The sequence below is a fragment of the Symphodus melops genome (assembly GCF_947650265.1).
Source record: "Symphodus melops genome assembly, chromosome: 4".
Classification (NCBI taxonomy): domain Eukaryota; kingdom Metazoa; phylum Chordata; class Actinopteri; order Labriformes; family Labridae; genus Symphodus; species Symphodus melops.
Genome location: NC_136694.1, coordinates 29,945,679 through 29,963,178, shown reverse-complemented (window position 1 = coordinate 29,963,178; position 17,500 = coordinate 29,945,679). Strand labels below are relative to the sequence as shown.

Here is a 17,500-nt window from a genome sequence, read left to right as displayed (position 1 = left end):
CGCTTTCTGTGAGGTTGTCAGAAACACGTCAGACAGAAATCCTTTTTAAACAGCAGCAGAAGAAACACGACCGCACACACTGTGAGCAGAGGACAGCTTCCACTCGGGGTCATCGTTGGGTCCAGTTTGTGGAGTTTGGGCTGCAGACAGCACTGCGGCCTGTGCAGCTTGAATCACAGCCTGAAGCATCTTCAAAGACGATGTGTGTGTGTGTGTGTGTTTGTGTGTGTGTGTGTTTAGGTGTGTACCTGAGTAGTAGGAATTCAGCAGGGATTTGCTCTGCAGCGTCTTGCTTCCCTGCACGGAGAAGGAGCACGGAGAGGGCGAGGCTGCGGAGGGGAAAGAGAGGAAAGAGGACGAGGAAATGCGGCGAATGAAAAGAGGAGAGGAGGTGAAAATGAGAGTGAGAAGGACGCGGGAGGGAAATGTAGGAGGTGAAACGTGCGAGGAAGACGAGGATATGGAGAGTGAGAATATTATAGAAAAGAAGGAGAGGATGAACATACGAGAGATGAAATAAGGAGCATACAGAGGAAGGGCGAGGGAGCAGAGGGGGGAGAGAGAGAGAGACACAGAGGTGGGCGTGGTCAGTAAACTTGTCTAAAACAAACACAACAATCAATCACCAGAGGACACAATTAACAATGCAAACAAAGACAGATCAATACTCCATATTCAACAACACGAGGAACAATCCAATAACGCTAATGGAACCATCCATGCTGCACGTATTGAATTTTTAAAGTTGTTCCGTCTGGACGAGCACATCTGAAACATGACATGCTCCCGATACGAACCATGACACCATTTCTATGTTTGTGTGCAGGAAGGGAAATAGTGCAAACAATGGGCTGAGCTAATGGTGCAGAACAAAAGTGCACAAGGAAAAAAAACGTGCAATTTATTTTTTTTAACTAAATCTGAGTGTTTTCCAGTTGACATGTATGACACGATCAATACTCTGGACGTCGAGCTTTTAACGCCATCGATCAAACGGATCGCAGTCGTTGAACTGAAAAATTGCAAAGTTGCATCTAATGTCCCACTAACACAGTTAAAAAAGCAACATTCAGCAAATTCAGAGGAAATACCTTCACCTATCAGACACCATCGTGGGTCACTTCAGATAAACACCTCCAAGACCAGAACTCATCGAGCCCCAGGACCACAGACTCAAAAAAACCTACATTTGGATGTTTTTTTTTCTTTGTTTTTTTTTTTTACATCCAATCAGATTGACTTCATGAGAAACGGTGCAGTTTATCAAAGTAGCTTCCGTCATGTGTTTTAGTACCTCACACTCTGCAGGAAGCAGTAAACACTAAAGCTGTGTGACCCCCTGTGTTCCTGCAGCCAGTCTCTAGTGGACACTCAAGGAACTGCAGGACTTGAAACTTCAGCAGTCTTCATTTTTCAACACTGAGGTTGTCGCTTTGATAAACTTTGAAGGACATTTATCATGCTGACTTTTCTCTCTCTTGTTTGCAAAGCAAAAAAACATTTTTTATCATGTTGATCGAAATATTATCCAGATATGACGAATTCTAACAAAGGGTCTTAGTGACCCCTTTAATATATTGTCACAAATAAAAAACACACTTTTTTTTGTTTTAGCAATGTGAAGAGAGACTTTGCTTAAAAATACCCACAATGCTCTGCTCTCTCTAAAACCAGCCGGGAGGCTTCAACTTCAAACACAATGTAAAAATAAACGGCAGCATAAAGGCCGACAGAGACCTCATCCGGTGTTTGTAATTTCACTAATGTCTTAAATAGCAATATGATGATAACGTCCTGGTGTGAAAATTAAGCGTGCAGAAGCCCCCCCCCAAACATAATCCTCATTCATATTCTGTTTGCTGCTACAATAGCTCAATTTCCCTCCAGCACATCATTTCAATTTTTATCTTCGATGTTCCTCTCTCTCCTCCCTCCTCTCCCTCTCCTTAAAACCTCCAAACATATTTTCTCCTCCTCCGCGATAAAATCCCCCTCGTCTCATGCGTGCAGGCGCTGTATGCTAATGCGCCGCGGGAAAAAAAAAAAAGGAGCTCAACGTTAATACGGCGAGGAGTGTACCTGCATACCAACAGAAATCTGCTTTGACAGCAAAGTCCTGTGAAGATAACTGGTGACTGGGTGAGAACGCAATAACACACAAAGGTTATTTGCTCTGCGAGGGGCCGGCCGCTGGAGTTTTATTGGGTCCTCTACCTTGTGTCAGCGTTTTTCCCGCTCTCATTAAGACCGATGCTGGGTCTTGTGACCGCACGTGTGTGTGTGTGTGTGTGTGTGTGTGTGTAAGAGGGGATCTTGTGATAACAGAGAACTTGAAGAAGGAAAGGAGAATGACTCGTGGCCTCGATGTTTTCAAGCTAACTGTGATTGAGTGAATCTGAAGAGTGAGGGCGCGTCCTGGCTCTTTATTCACTCTTTACTTTGGATTATTTGGAAATAAGAGAGGCAGCTGTCCTCTTGATGTAAATGAATACATGTACATGTGCTGGTTATTTGATACGTTATGGATTGGTTTTTCTCGCCGAGGCGGAGCTGTCTCGACCTCGCTTTGGGCCAAGTCGAGTTTTTTTTAAGCATTCAAATCAGTTTGACTTTGATTTCAGGGATTTTTGATTTGAAGTTTGGAATTTTAAAAAAGCTGCAGACATCCAATCTTGTTTTGACAACTTGATATGACGGATGGAAAAATGACCGTCTTATCCCTTGTTCTGTTTTATCTCATCAGAGCGTACGGATTTTATTGGGCGCCCATAGTGGCTACAGAACCAGGGAAGTCCCAGCTGGGCCGAGAGTGACACTTAATGGATCATACAGACTCCACTCGTTATAGATAAGGGCGCTCATTATTAGTGTTCTCCAACAGTGAAACCCAACGCTTGGTCGTGCAGGTCCGAGTCCGACTGACATTTTCCCTGCTGTCGGCCTCGTGCATGAAGTCATCATGATGGAGTCTAATCTCCAAAGACTTTGCACGTGTATCTTTTCCTAATAAATAAATGTGACTAGCCTCTAATTTGCCAAGAAGAGAAGAAACGAGCAAGTTGAAGGGTTTGTACGTGACCCGACATGTCGTGTGCAAACCCTGCAGGGGTGGAGTCGTCTCCTGCTGGTCTAGGTTTTAAGGCCTGTCGGTATGGGTTCCACTTTTCACTGATCAAGGGTCTTACGTCCACGTCTGAAAATCATAAAGATGTAAAATGTCCCAAAGTTTATTGGTTTGAAGTGGAAATAAAAACAAAGAGTCCCAAATGTTTAGAATCAAGAACCGAGGCGAGAGCAACGAAGCCCCGCCTGAAGGCAGAGAGAAATGTAATGATTTAAATACCGAGCTTTTTTTTGCAAATCTGAGGTCCAGTTAAAAGCGTTTCTCCTCTGAGTGTTTCTGATGCAAAAACATTATCGCACATGAGAATCACGGACGGTCAGTTAGAGGAAGAGTGCAGGCAATTACGGCTGGCATTAGTCTGCTACTTAGTCCCTCTCCAGCACCCCTGGCTTTCAGCGGCCAAGCACTCCCAAAAGGCCAGCCTGACATTTTCAGGAGAAAAATGCCCTTCTGAGAGGCCCTGTCTAATTACCCCGAACACACACACACACACACACACACACACACACTGAGAATGGTTACAACAACTTCCAGAAAGACGGCAGCCAGTGAAGCAGAGTGACATACTGCTGATCATGGAATAATAAAAAAAAAAAAAAAAAACCTGATCAAAGGACGAATGGAACAGACAGATTTGTGTATTTTAGAGACGATGGTGAAGGAAACCTCACCAACATGTCGAGATGTTTATTTTTAAAGGCGTGTTGTAATATTTTACTAATAAATAACATAATCTACTCTCTTGGAATTGGATGTCATGTGAGTGTTTTTAGATCACGCTCATTCTGTGTCGGTTCAAATGTGAAGCTACAAGCTAACTAAAGAGCGCTAACATTAACATTAGCTCATTCTGTGTCGGTTCAAATGTGAAGCTACAAGCTAGCTAAAGAGCGCTAATATTAACATTAGCTCATTCTGTGTCGTTTCAAATGTGAAGCTACGAGCTAACTAAAGAGCGCTAACATTAACATTAGCTCATTCTTTGTTGGTTCAAATGTGAAGCTAAGAGCTAACTAAAGAGCGCTAACATTAACATTAACATTAGCTCATTCTGTGTCGGTTCAAATGTGAAGCTACAAGCTAGCTAAAGAGCGCTAACATTAACATTAGCTCATTCTGTGTCGTTTCAAATGTGAAGCTACGAGCTAACTAAAGAGCGCTAACATTAACATTAGCTCATTCTTTGTTGGTTCAAATGTGAAGCTAAGAGCTAACTAAAGAGCGCTAACATTAGCATGCTGACACAACAATGCAGGACGCAGGTGATTACAGCTTGAGAAAAGGAGGATATTGTCCACCGCTTGTTTTCTAAACTGCTCCATGTGTACGCGACCGGAGGAGGGTTTGGAGGCGTGTCTCTGGAGGCTTCAGTGTGGAGGAGGCGTGGCCTATCAGCAGTTTGTTTTGGTTTCATGCTATTACGCCTTTGTGGAACAACATGAATGTATGAATATTTGAGGCGGAGCTACGTTCAAGCACTCTCTCTTCATCACCCTGTAAGTTTGCATGAAGCAAACAAATGAAACGCTTCAACACAACGTGGTAAAGCTTCTGGATTCATCGCGCGTTAATCTCACATTGAAACCCGTTTCCTGCAGACTAAGAACACTAACGAGGGACTCGTCGATGGATGACTGATTGAGTGTTTGTGACTCACTGAATCCGTTCAGGTCCTGGTTGGAGGTGGAGAACGGGTCGTCTTTGTGCAGCGTGCTGACTTTAGTGGTGCTCTTGTCGGCCGTGCTGACTGGACCCATCTCCCTCTGCTGGGTGGAGCTGCTGGCCGTCTCCTTCTGCTTCTTCGCCAACTTCCTACAGTGGTACGAACACGCAACACGCAAACAAGGATACACGTAAAGGCGCATGCACAAACAAAGGGCAGAGCTTCACTTGTATCATGCAGTTTCACACTTACAAACACACACACACATCACAAACACACAAGAAGACACTGCTGGAGTGATGACGAGCAGAATATTCCTTCACTTAAAAAAAACAAAAAAAAACAATGACGTGAGGATGAATGTTGACTTTCATGCACTGCAGTTTGAAAGAAAAGTAAGCCGTCATTGATTGGTGTTTTGAACAAATAGTCATAAAGGATCAAGGATCAAACTCACCGAGACCAAGACAAACCAGAGTGCTCCAAGACCGAGACAAACTGGGCGGATAAAAATCTAAATCCGAATGAATTGAAGTGATTTGAGGCGTTTTCCCTCTGATCACAGTAACGGCGTTACTGAAAGAGGTCTCGATTTCACCCAGTCCAAGACAAGACCGAGACCTTCAAGAAGTGGTCTGGAGACCGATTTTGAGTTCTACAACACAACAGATGAGGGGTTTTTTTCATTACCGTCATACCTGTGTCCTGCTTCACCAGGGGTCAGAGGTCAAAGACAGGACAGAGGTCGGACTCAGCTGGCAGCGGTTGACTCACTGCAGCATCACTCGTGTAACGGCTCCTTTAGTGTGGGCACATCCTTGAGATTTATTTCCCTTCACTTTACTCTTCACATGTCTCTACTCCCATCTGTTAAGCCGTTTTGCGTCGGCTATTTCCACTCCTACCTGAACGTCACTTCGGGTCCACAGAGACGCCAGATGGCAGGAATGACAGCGAGTCTTTACAGCCTGACATTAGCTGCTTTATTCAGGTAGCCACATAAAGCCGGTGTTGTCCTGCATGTCTCTGCTCAAACATCCTTCCAGGAGTCGGAGAGGTTTCCTGAACCTGAACATGCTGCAGCTGATAATTAGTGAGACTCTGCTGTTACTCTCAAACAGAAAGAACTGTCACCATGACGAGTCTGTTTATGAGACAAACTGCTCCATAGTCAGAAGTGTCGATACAAAGAGACCAGCTAAGTGTTGGTTTCTTCTCCTCCTGAGCTCTCTGGTCTTGTAGGTTCCTCAGGATTAGAGCACTACAACCACCCGACGTCCCTGACACCCAGCCGGCACCGTCCGACGGTGCCGTCCTTCATCCATTGCTCTGACCTCCGTCTCAGCGGCGGGGAAATGACGAAAAGTATACCGGCTCTCTCGTAAAGCGTCTCGAGATAGCGCTTGTTAATGATTGCTTGGTGTATGGTGGAGACGACAAAAACGTCCCGTAACCTCACTGCTCTGTTATTTGAACTTCTTCACAAACATTACACGGACTTTTACATGTGATGTTCATTTTCCCACAGAGAGCAGGACGATATATCATGATGTAATTACAGGCCGAAGCATGAATGCCCTGAAAGCGTTGGGTTTATCTGCGGCCTGCAGGGAGATCCAAGGAGAGCCAGTGAGATGCACAGGGCTTTCCCTTTGATCGTCCACTGAACGTGAACCTTCAGATAATATCACAGCCAAGTGTTTGCAACAGGGATGCTTTATTATTCACAGTGTTTTTGGATGAGTCTATAGTATTTCATGCCATCTCATTTTTAAAACACAAAATCCACTCTGATCCTGTATTTGATCATGTCTATAAACCCCTCTATTTCAGCCCTGCTCAGAACAGGCTGTTTCTGTGTCTGTAGCTTTAAATATGTAAATGAGCTGTGTCTGACCACGCCCCCTCTCTGGAAGGGCTCGGGTGTACTCGCTGCTTTCTGGCTCCATGTCCTATTGTTTACGGTGAGAAGGCAGACTCAGAGGGCAGAACAAACACCTAGCTGTGGGAGTGTCACCCACCTGGGGGAGGGGCTACTGCCCTTTGTGATGTCATGAAGGGAACATCTCCAAACGGCCTGTTTGAGCACACAGAAGACGGAGAGGATGGACTTTTCTCCTCATTGGGGGGTTTGGAGACAGACTAGCATAAATAGTTGGCATCATTAGTTGGTAAAACTGATTGTTGTTATCTTTCCGTCAGGTTCTGGTCCAAGTTCTTGTAACGTCTCATTCCGAGCAGGAAACCATCCCGAGGTTAAGAATTCACATTCTCTGTATGGATTTAAATATGGATCAGCAGAATAGACTCAAACATTCACATGTTGTCTGAGGATCTGAGGATCCATCTCTGGCCACCGGCTGTCGGCACACAGTGACCCATTAACCGAGCGTCTCCCGAGCGCCAGCACAGGCAGTGTTTGTTCCCATCAGTGCCTGCTGTGCTGTGCAAATCAGCAACACAAATCATCACTAGAAATGTGAGCATCAGCAACAAGCAAGTTTGAACGTGTATCTCCGGCTGAGTCACACAGAAATGATCTTCTTTTTATGAAGTCCAAAGAAAAGCCTCCAGAATCCTCCGACACGTTTTTCTCCTTTAAAGTGTCTGACATCGAGTCACGAATGGCGCGCAGTGGGTTGAGTGTGTGTGCGTATCTGTGTGTACTTGTTTCAGTGAGCTCACACTTGACATCCTTAAAGGCTGTTTAGGAACTTCATGTGCCTGACGTTCAGTGTTCTGTGTGTGTGTGTGTGTGTGTGTGTGTGTTGTGTTGTTCTGGTGGTGCGCCGTGGCCGCTGAGTGGGTGTGTTTCTCGCTGACCTATCACGAAGCCGCCTGTTTGTGTGTTCCTGGAAACGACTCACTCGGAGAGGCAAATTAAAAGAGCAAATATTAATTTCCTTCAGAGCATTAATCACATCTTAACCGTGTCATGCTTTGCTCAACGAGTTCCTCGAGCTTTAATCAACGACTCGGGGTTGGAGATGGTGCTTTTAATTAACATGTACTCAAATAAAGAAGAAGCAGAAAGCATCTTAAAGCTTCATTCAGATCAACTTTTAACTCTTCTCTGACATTTTAGGGAGGCTGTAAAGTTTCATATTTGCTCTCGTGTTCCTGAGCTGTTTCAGATCAGATTCAAAAACTGTTTTTACCTCTGACAGACTCAGACTGCTACTTTTAAGCCTCTGGATTAAAGAGTGCGATGACCAGACTCAATGGTCCATATTATATAGTCTTAATTCTACCGCTGCGTTTAGTCGACCTAACAGTTTTACTTACGCCGCACTACAATTATTACGACTAAGTTTTTATGTTGCCTCTCGATACCGGTCAAATGTTGTGCTTAACCTGCAACACATCCACCTACCACTAGCTGGCGCTGTAGCCCTCTAGTTAATGGGCCCGCTCTCTCTATACCGTGGCATCTCGCAGTATTTCAAGATGAAAACGTTTGTGGGCTGTGTCAGAGTGTTGAACCGCACTGAGCATAGACGTGTGGACGCTAACCTGCAGGGGGGGGCAGAAGCTAAAGGTGCTAGCACAGCTAACGTTTGCCACACTTGCAAAACCAAATTTCTTATTTTACCTCCAAATCTCCGTTAGTCGCCTCCACTCAGCCTTAAACAGCTTCCTCGTGTTAATGTGTTTGGTCTGATTGTAGTTAAAACTGTTCAGGAAGCAACAGGTGAGATAGTCGTAGACTACAAACTCGTCCTTTTCTGCAGGGACAAAAATTGATAACTTTGCAGCCACTCGAGCCAGGTTTTTAAAACAATAAAGTTCCTCTTTAAGGTCAAACATACCGCAAAATCAGTCTATTCCTTTCTGTACTGAAGCTTTATGTCTTACATATGCCCCATTTTAACAAACTAAAGCCGACAAGATGCTCATCTTATTGGTCCTTCAAGCAGATTTAATGTTTCTTTTCATTCAGGAGTGAAAACTGATGAAGTCTCTGAATAATCTGACATAAGACTAAAAAGATGCATGAAATGTAAAACTATTATAAACGCTGTGGTTCATCCTTCTCCTCGACCTGCACGTGTGTGAAGAAGGAGCTCAGCTGCTGCAGCGGCACTGAGCCTTTATGATTCTATACGATGAAAGCTCCTGCTATCTGCACAGTCCTGCATGCAAAGAACAATCTGCATTTTCATCTACCACCTCGGAGTGAGTGTGCATATGTGTCTTTTTGAGTGTGTGTGTGTAAATCCCTGCAGTTGTGGAGCCCTCCGCGGGTCAGACAGCGATAAGTGAGAGGTCAGATGTTGACGCAACGTCTCCTTTCATCGCTATTATTCCTCTGGCTCACAGAATGCGGGAATAATGTGTGTGAGAGACGGAGAGAGATACGCAGAGATGTGAAATTAAAGCAGTATCATTGTGTATGAATGTGTGTGTGTGTGTGTGTGTGTGTGTGTGTGTGTTTAAGCGCCCGTGAGTGTGTCTGGGATCAGATGGTGAGCTCCTGAGTACTAAAGCAATTCAACCAAAAGACTGAAAATGAAATGAAATACCGCGGAGAGATTACAACGCCAGAGAAGGAGCAAAAGGTGCAAAGAGGAGAACTAATTAAGAGGTACAAAACTGTTGAAAAAAGAACAGAAAAACAAGCAGGAGGGAAAGAGAGAGAGAGAGAGAGAGAGAGAGAGAGAGAGAGAGACGAAGGTGTAAAAGAGAGACAGGAAGTGTAAGAAAGGAGGAATGTCTGAGCCACGATCATTTCCCTCCATCAACCTGAGATTCAACTTTTCTCCACTCCACACCAATTTACAGACTCATAAAACCTTCAGTGTGATTCGAGCTTAGAGTGGCCTATTTCTGGAAATCTGTCTGCACTTTGACAGAAAGTGGGCAGGAGACGTCAAGAGGAGGAGGAGGAGGAGGAGGAGGAGGAGGAGGAGGAGGAGGGGGGTGAGCGAAGAAAGGAAAGCCAGATAGACGAAGAGATGCAGAGAGACAATGAAGAGAAAGAAGTGTCAAATAAAAAGGGACCATAAGGCAAAAAGCTATATTGTGGTTTTTTTTTACCCTAAAGCCCCGCCTCCCAACCGTAATGTTGGGATTAAAACAAAAACAGGAAATCTAAAGTGTAGTAAACGTCAGACTCCGGGTATGAAACGTTGTTCGAGGAATGTGATGGCTGTTCCCGTTTGCTTCCCGTCGCCTCGATCTAATTGGATCGTTTGCATCATCGTTTGTCTGATCGAGACGCAGGATGGAGAAAAAGTTAGCCATCTAAAACAAGTGTTACGGTTAGCCGCGAGCTAAATGCTACATGCTAACATCATATGGTATACCTAGATGCAAAGACATGTGAGGTAATAAAGATGTTAAATAGGATGAAGAGGACTACCTGAGCAAGTAAAAATAAAACTAAGTAGCTGCTAGCTAGCAATAGCGATGTGCAGTTTTCATAATGATCATCGTTTCTTTATTTTTCCTCAACGCTGAATGTTTTGTAAGTCCTGAGATGTGTTTGGAAGTGGGTCAAACTTGTATTTCAGTTCGTGTCACTCCCTTAGACCAGGGAGGTTGCAGCCGTGACCGGAGGATACCGATCTATTCTAATCGTTTTCAGGGGGGACTTGATCAAATCGTTGTTGTAGCCTAAAATCAGTTTTTTTTTCCTATTTGTTTGTTGGCTGATATTTCTCGAGCAGCGGCTTTAAACTCCTCCCACGCACGTTCCCGTGAGGTTGGAGAGCGGACAGACGTGCTGAAACAAGGACGAAGAAGATCAGATAAAGACCTTTTCTGTTCTCTCTCTCTCCACCTTCACCTATCACTCGCTCGTCCCTGTTAATGGACTCGTTTAAATGACAAACTCCTTGCATATTGTAAGTGGCAATGAGCGCGACATAATCCTCCTTTAATGAATGTCACAGCGGCAGTTCATTAAGCACTAAGGTTACCCCGCGGGGTGTCGACCGCCGCAAGAATCATGGACTACTTTGTGCCCCAGGCGACGTTAATTGCAGACCGTTTGATGCGTCGATAATGAGCGACGTGCAGTGGAGACGAGGGGGTTATGGGTCTGAGAGGAGATGTTATTACTGAGACACATGAGATGAGACGAATGGCGAGCGCTGAAGCAGCGGCAGAGAAAAAAAAAGTGCAGTTTAATTGATGCTGATTTGATGCATTAGGTGTCAGGAGCACTCGCACGGTGGGTATTAAATCCATTACAAGGAGCACTTCTGTGAATGTTTGTTTCCTCTAAATGAAAATCACCTTCCTGGATGAGATGCATTTCAAAAAGATGTCAGTTGACTTGAAACTGTCAGTTAAATGTTTCTGTTGAAGAAGTCCTGATGAAAGGATGCTACGGGGTTCAGAAAGCTAGACCAGACTGCGACGAGACAAGACAAGAAAGAGCCAATCATTGGTGGTCTTGACTGGTCTTCATTTAAAGTCCGGCGTCTGTGCAGTCTGAAGATAAAAGCGAGTATAAATACTTTTGTTTCCTATTTCAGGTGCTCCAAAGATACTATTAGCAGCACATGTGAGAACAGCGCCGTGTGCACATCACTGGTGCTGCTTCTTTCCTTGAAAGTGATGCGTGCACGGGGAATTGCATTTATTTTAGCCGAAGTCTGGAGAGTGAGCGGGGGCAACCTTCAGGCATCCAATCAAACAAGTGCAATGACATTTGTTTCCCTTGTTGAGGGAGCTCCTGTATTAGGGTGAGAAGGGCCTCTGCCAGGCGGCTGCAGCAGCCAGAGCTCAAATATCCTGCAGCCGTCCCCGGGCGGCGTGCAGGCAGACAGGCAGTCAGTCACTTCAGCATGACAGCGTTCGCTCCAGGAGGAGGCTGCAGGCAGAGCCCAAACAAACTTTCATCCACCTATCACAGGGTTTAAAGGAGGACCCAGCCGAGAGAGAGAGAGAGAGAGAGAGAGAGAGAGAGGGAGAGAGAGAGATGAGAGAGAGAGAGGGAGAGAGAGAGAGAGAGAGAGAAGGAGGGAGGGAGGGAGGGAGGGAGGGAGAGAGAGAGAAGGAGAGAGGGAGAGAGAGAGGGAGGAGAGAGAGAGAGAGAGAGAGAGGGAGGGAGAGAGAGAGAGAGACAGAGAGAGAGGGAGGGAGAGAGAGAGAGAGAGAGAGAGGGAGGGAGACAGAGAGAGAGGGAGGGAGAGAGAGAGAGAGAGATAGAGGGAGGGAGAGAGAGAGGGAGGGAGAGAGAGAGAGGGAGAGAGAGAGAGAGGGAGGGAGAGAGAGAGAGAGAGAGAGAGAGAGATGAGAGAGAGAGAGAGAGAGAGCAGAAACACACTGTACGACTGCACACAACTTTAAATCCCTCTGTCATCTAACAGTAAACATCCTTGGGCTACAGCTGTGTGAGTCTGTACATCAGTGTGTGTGTTTGTGTGTGTGTGTGTGTGTGTGTGTGTGTGTGTGTGTGTGTGTGTGTGTGTGTGTGTGTATTACATGCTTTTTGTCAAATACACACGTTTGTTTTTCACTTCTTCCATCATTTTTCCATATTAACAGACAGAATGTCTCTGCACCTGTCACATTATATTACTGTTAGAAAAGGTAGCTGTGTCTTAACCACAGCAGCCTCTACCATCAGTGTGTGAGTGTGTATGAATGGATGAGTTCATACTGATGGACTCTGCAGCAGCCTCTACCATCAGTGTGTGAATGTGTATGAATGGATGAGTTAACACTGATGGACTCTTTACTCTGCAGCCTCTACTGCTGTTGTAAAGACTGTTGTAAAAAGTCACTTTGGCCTCTCCAGATTGGACTGAGACTCACATATAAACGAGTTCAGCGGTGAAAATAGCGGGCAGGAGATGCAAACAGGAACATGTTTGTAAGTCTCTTTTTTAAATGATGCCTGTGAGTTAGTGAGAAGTCTGAAAGTGCTCCCTCCTTGTGTTGTGCTTACTGTGCAGGCTGAGTGAGGACTCCGGATCCCTACCTGAGGACTGTGCATGTTTGTGATTTGGACTTCTGCATGGATTAGTAAGTACATGACTGCAGCACGGGGCGGATTGCAACGTAAGTGGATACAGCGGCGTGTCTTCCTTTTTTAACACCGCCAAAACAAATCAAACAGAGCGGCGAGGGAGGGAAAAGCAGCCGACCTGCAGCGACGCCTCTAATTATGTCTCTTTCTCTGTGTAAAGAAGTCATTTCTGCCGAGGTCAAACAGCCGCCGGGTGCCTGTTTGGAGGAGAAGTGAGTGTGTACGCGTGCAGTGACTGTTCCGCTCAGTTTGGACTCTGCTGCGGATTTGGAAGAAATTTTTTTCAGATGCTTTGAAGACAGCAGGAGGAGCAGAGAAATCCTCTGCAGGGATTTAGGAGGCGAGCGCTCGAGGGCAACAGTGTGTGTGTGTGTGTTTGTGCAGGTGTGCAGGTGCGTGCTTTGTGTGTGTGTGTGTGTGTGTGTGTGTGTGTGTGTGTGTGTGTGTGTGTGTGTGTGTGTGCGTGGTTCTGCATGTATGAACAGACAGGTAGTCCAGCACCTCATTAGAACCGGTTAATAAGCTGGAAATGGCCACTTGGTTGAGAAGATAACAGTGAATTACTTTGACCTTTTAGGGCGACACGCTCAAGAGTCACACGGTGGAAACCATGCACACAAAGTCTGAACTCGTTTTCACCAGCGAGCTGCAGTTTAGCTTCAAGTCCTGAGAGCAGCTCAGACTAACGAAGATCAGTCGAAGCTCTTCAGCGTCAGAGCTGAACGTCTGCACAGCGAGTTTAAGGAACATCGTCAGAACCAACCGAAAGGTTTCCCCTCAACCACCTCGTGGAAACTTCTTCTTTCTTTTCTCGATGCTGTACTTTCTCTCTGTTGTTCATCGCTTCGGACACAAGCGTCTCCTCTAACTCTTCACATGGTTGTGATCTCACACTGACACACAGGAGGCGCTGCTCATCAACAGGTCAGAGAACCCAAACCCCCGAGGGCTGACAAACTTTCACACATGGCTCAGACTGTGCACGTTTCACCATGATAGTTGGAAACCTCCCTGCTGGACTCTCAGGTAAAGTTTGGTAAAGAGACTTCACTGTAAAATGACTTTTAGCCGGGAATGAATTTGCACATTTTAGGACTCTTGGTCTCTGCAACGATTTCCAAACTTGGCAAAGATTTAGGATCAATGAAAGAGTTTGGTTTTTAAATCAGTGATGAAGATGAATTCTATTTTCAGACATTGCGGGTGTACTCAATCGTGAAAGCTGAAGAGAGAGACAAACGTGAAGACAGAGAGAGAGAGAGAGCGAGAGAGAGAGAGAGAGAGAGAGAGAGAGAGAGAGAGACAGAGAGAGAGACAGAGAGAGAGACAGAGAGAGAGACAGAGAGAGAGAGACAGAGAGAGACGGAGAGAGACAGAGAGAGACAAACGCGAAGACAGAGAGAGAGAGAGAGAGACAGAGAGAGACAGAGAGAGACAGAGAGAGAGAGAGAGAGAGAGAGAGAGAGAGAGCACGGGATGACAGGCATCAAATGTTTGCTGCTGGGAATCAAACCAGCGATTCGTGCACGGACGGCTGAAGCCTTCTGTACATGCAGCGCTGCTCTACCATCTGAGCTACACATTGGCCCCGGGTTCAAATAAGTTCTGATGTTTATAGAAAGTTATGCAACTGATGTAGCATTTTATGTAACGTGTGTGCATCAGTGATGTAACAGGCGTAGATTAGGGTCACATACGTGAGGAGGAAGTCCTCGTGCGACGGGAACAAAGTCACTAAGTGTGCGTTTGTTTTACATCACAATTCAACTTTGTCTCGACTGCTTGACAGAAGTGATGCTGCTGAGAAGCTACAGCTTCTTGTTTGAAAGCTTTTGAGCGAGCTTGCAGGTTTTTTAAGGGATTTTAAATCCCCTTCGATTTTATAAAAGTTCTCAAGGACGTATCTGAGGACAATTATTTAATTTAAAGGTAGTCTGAAAGACTTCTTTGAGTGTTACAAGCCAGGGTTTAAAGAAGACCCCGACCCACAGATCAGCTGACCTCATATTCCTCATGAAAATCACATCCTGCAACCGTTCAGCAGATAAACCTGACGTTTTTATCATGCAGTGCAAAATCCTTCTTTTGGCCGTTAACGTGAACAAACAAGAAACAGCGTGGCTGGAAGAGATTTGTTTTGGTTGTTCGGCGGGGAGTCATGATTTCTGGAGGGGGGGGGGGTTCTTATATGTTAGGGGGGGACAAATCCTGCTGTCAAATTTCATCATAACACGAGTCAAACAGGATGTTAAAAAAAACAAAACAAGACACAACGTGAACAGAAATGTGACAGTAGTAAAGGAACTGAGGAGTGAGGCGTTCCTGGTGTGAAATTTCTACTTACAGGTAATAAGAGTAGGAATAAGCATGTCTTCTGAAGCATGGTGAGGTGAGGCCGATGATGACAACAGAGCAAAAACCCAGGAGAAGGACAAACACATTGGATTAGTTCATGATCTGAATGAGAGAATTAATCACTTCCTGCTCGCTAACCTTCACATGTCTGCGCCCTGATCACTGCTCTGTGTGTCCTCAGGTGAAATAGTTACTCCTCGAGCTCTCAATTTGACAGTTTGACTCGACATCGATGTCGGTCAATGTGTTTGTCTCAACACACGTCTCATTGGGACATCTCGTCGTTTCTTGCAGCGTTCGGCGAAAATACGGCTCTTCCTTAAATCAGCTGCGACTCGGTCACTCGTCTGTCAACTAAATTAGAAGTAATAAGGAGCTCTATGGCTTGTGAAATCATCATTTCACTCACCCGTAAAATTACACTTTTTTTAATTTTTTTTTCTCCATTTGGGATTCGCCTGTTCATTAACTTTAAAGAGATGAAAACACGGCCTTCATATTCAGCATCGTCTGACTCCTGTGCTCCATGCTAATGTCTGCCAATTAGACAAAAAAAAAATACATTTCAGCAATAAAGGGATTATTTTAAATTTATTTCAAGGCCATCGTTCTTCTGTCTCCATGACAACGGTCGCTGTATGACCGACGCGGCTCCGTTACTTTTTACCGAAGGTTTTATTTTTGAGATCGTTGATTTCTCAGGGAGCGACGAGGACGTGCGTACGACTAAACCACGTAGCATGAGCGTCTCTACAACGTGCTAAAGTGTTAGCATCACAGACTGTATATAAGAGATCACCCATTGGTTCGTAGAAACCCATTTTAAAATCTTACGTTTGGCCTTTTTGGTCAATTCTATCTCGATTTGTTGCTGCTGGAAATGATGATATTTGAGGGAGAAGCGACACATTTTTACGTCTCTATGGTACAGCTTGTGAATCAGAGGTAGCCCCGCCCCCTTACCCCTCTTCTCTCTCTGGTGGATTTAACTCTAAATGGGAACGCGATTTAAAAATATACACATCAAGCTGTTTTGAAGAAGACTTGAAACGAGAGATTGAGAACATCAACTCATCAGGACAGTGATTTTAAAAACTCAACGAGGAAGAACGAGTGTCTCCCTTTACATTCATGCATTATTTTCAAAATGGCGGAGTCGACCCCTGACGGCCCCGAGAAGCCATCGTTGGCATCACTTAAAAAAAGAGAGAGTTGGGCCACTTCTTAAACACAGTCTATGACGAACCAGGAGAAGTGGAACCATTAGGCTTTAAGGAACACGTCACTGTCGATGTTTAATCATCTGAAAAATAAACTACAGATCAGTCAACTTAAACCTGTCACATTCATCATATTACAAAAACCTCAATTAATTTAGCTTTTCTATCGAGGTGGGAAAAATGTTTGGATAATCGTTTCCTGATTGTTGGCGTCAGTCGCTCCCTGCTAAATGCTAATGCTAGCTCTTTAACTCGGTATAGAACGTCAGATGGAGCAGCAGGAAATCCAGACAGATCCTGAAGTATGGACTAATTCAAAAATAGACTTTTAATCATGAATCCAGAATTGTTTTGAATCGTGACCCCCCCAAGAATGGAAATCGAATCGAATCGTGAGACACCCAAAGCCCTCGTTTTCTATGTGAAAAAGGTGCACACATGGTGCCTCCATCACCAACAGACTGAAAAGACACTGAATGAGGAGTGACAGAGAAAGAGCAACAGATGGAGGATGGAGGTTTGGTCGAGGAACAGGTGGAAGATGATTGTTGATGAAGAGATGTGTGTTTATGTTGTCGCTGTAAGCATGACGGGTCCGTGGACTTCACTGTTCACATTGAGGATTTCTATCCGAACAGTTTAGATGAACTTCAAAGTTGATTCATATTTATCACAACACCCCAAAAAATGACAACTTATTAAAACTAAGAAGACAATCTGTCCATTTTTAGTTTTATTAATCCACCATTAATTCATCCATCCATCCATCCATCCATCCATCATACCTTTACCCATCCATCTCTTCATCCATCCATCCATCTCTTCATCCATCCATCCATCCCTTCATCCATCCATCCATCCATCATACCTTTACCCTTTTATCCATTCATCCATCCATCCATCCATCCCTTCATCCATCCATCCATCCATCCATCCATCATACCTTTACCCATCCATCCATCATACCTTTACCCATCCATCCCTTCATCCATCCATCCATCCATCCATCATACCTTTACCCATCCATCCATCATACCTTTACCCATCCATCCCTTCATCCATCCATCCATCCATCCATCATACCTTTACCCTTTTATCCATTCATCCATCCATCCATCCCTTCATCCATCCATCCATTCATCCATCCATCCATCCCT

General features: G+C 44.9%; 1 protein-coding gene across 1 annotated transcript in view; it reads right to left on the bottom strand.

The window, feature by feature from the left end:
• ptprt (protein tyrosine phosphatase receptor type T) overlaps nucleotides 1-17,500 on the bottom strand; it is a 203,878-nt gene that overhangs the window by 34,097 nt on the left and 152,281 nt on the right. The window contains 3 exon segments of the mRNA XM_079342479.1: nucleotides 249-329; nucleotides 4,782-4,936; nucleotides 15,113-15,142. Coding sequence (XP_079198605.1) covers nucleotides 249-329; nucleotides 4,782-4,936; nucleotides 15,113-15,142 — 266 coding nt within the window.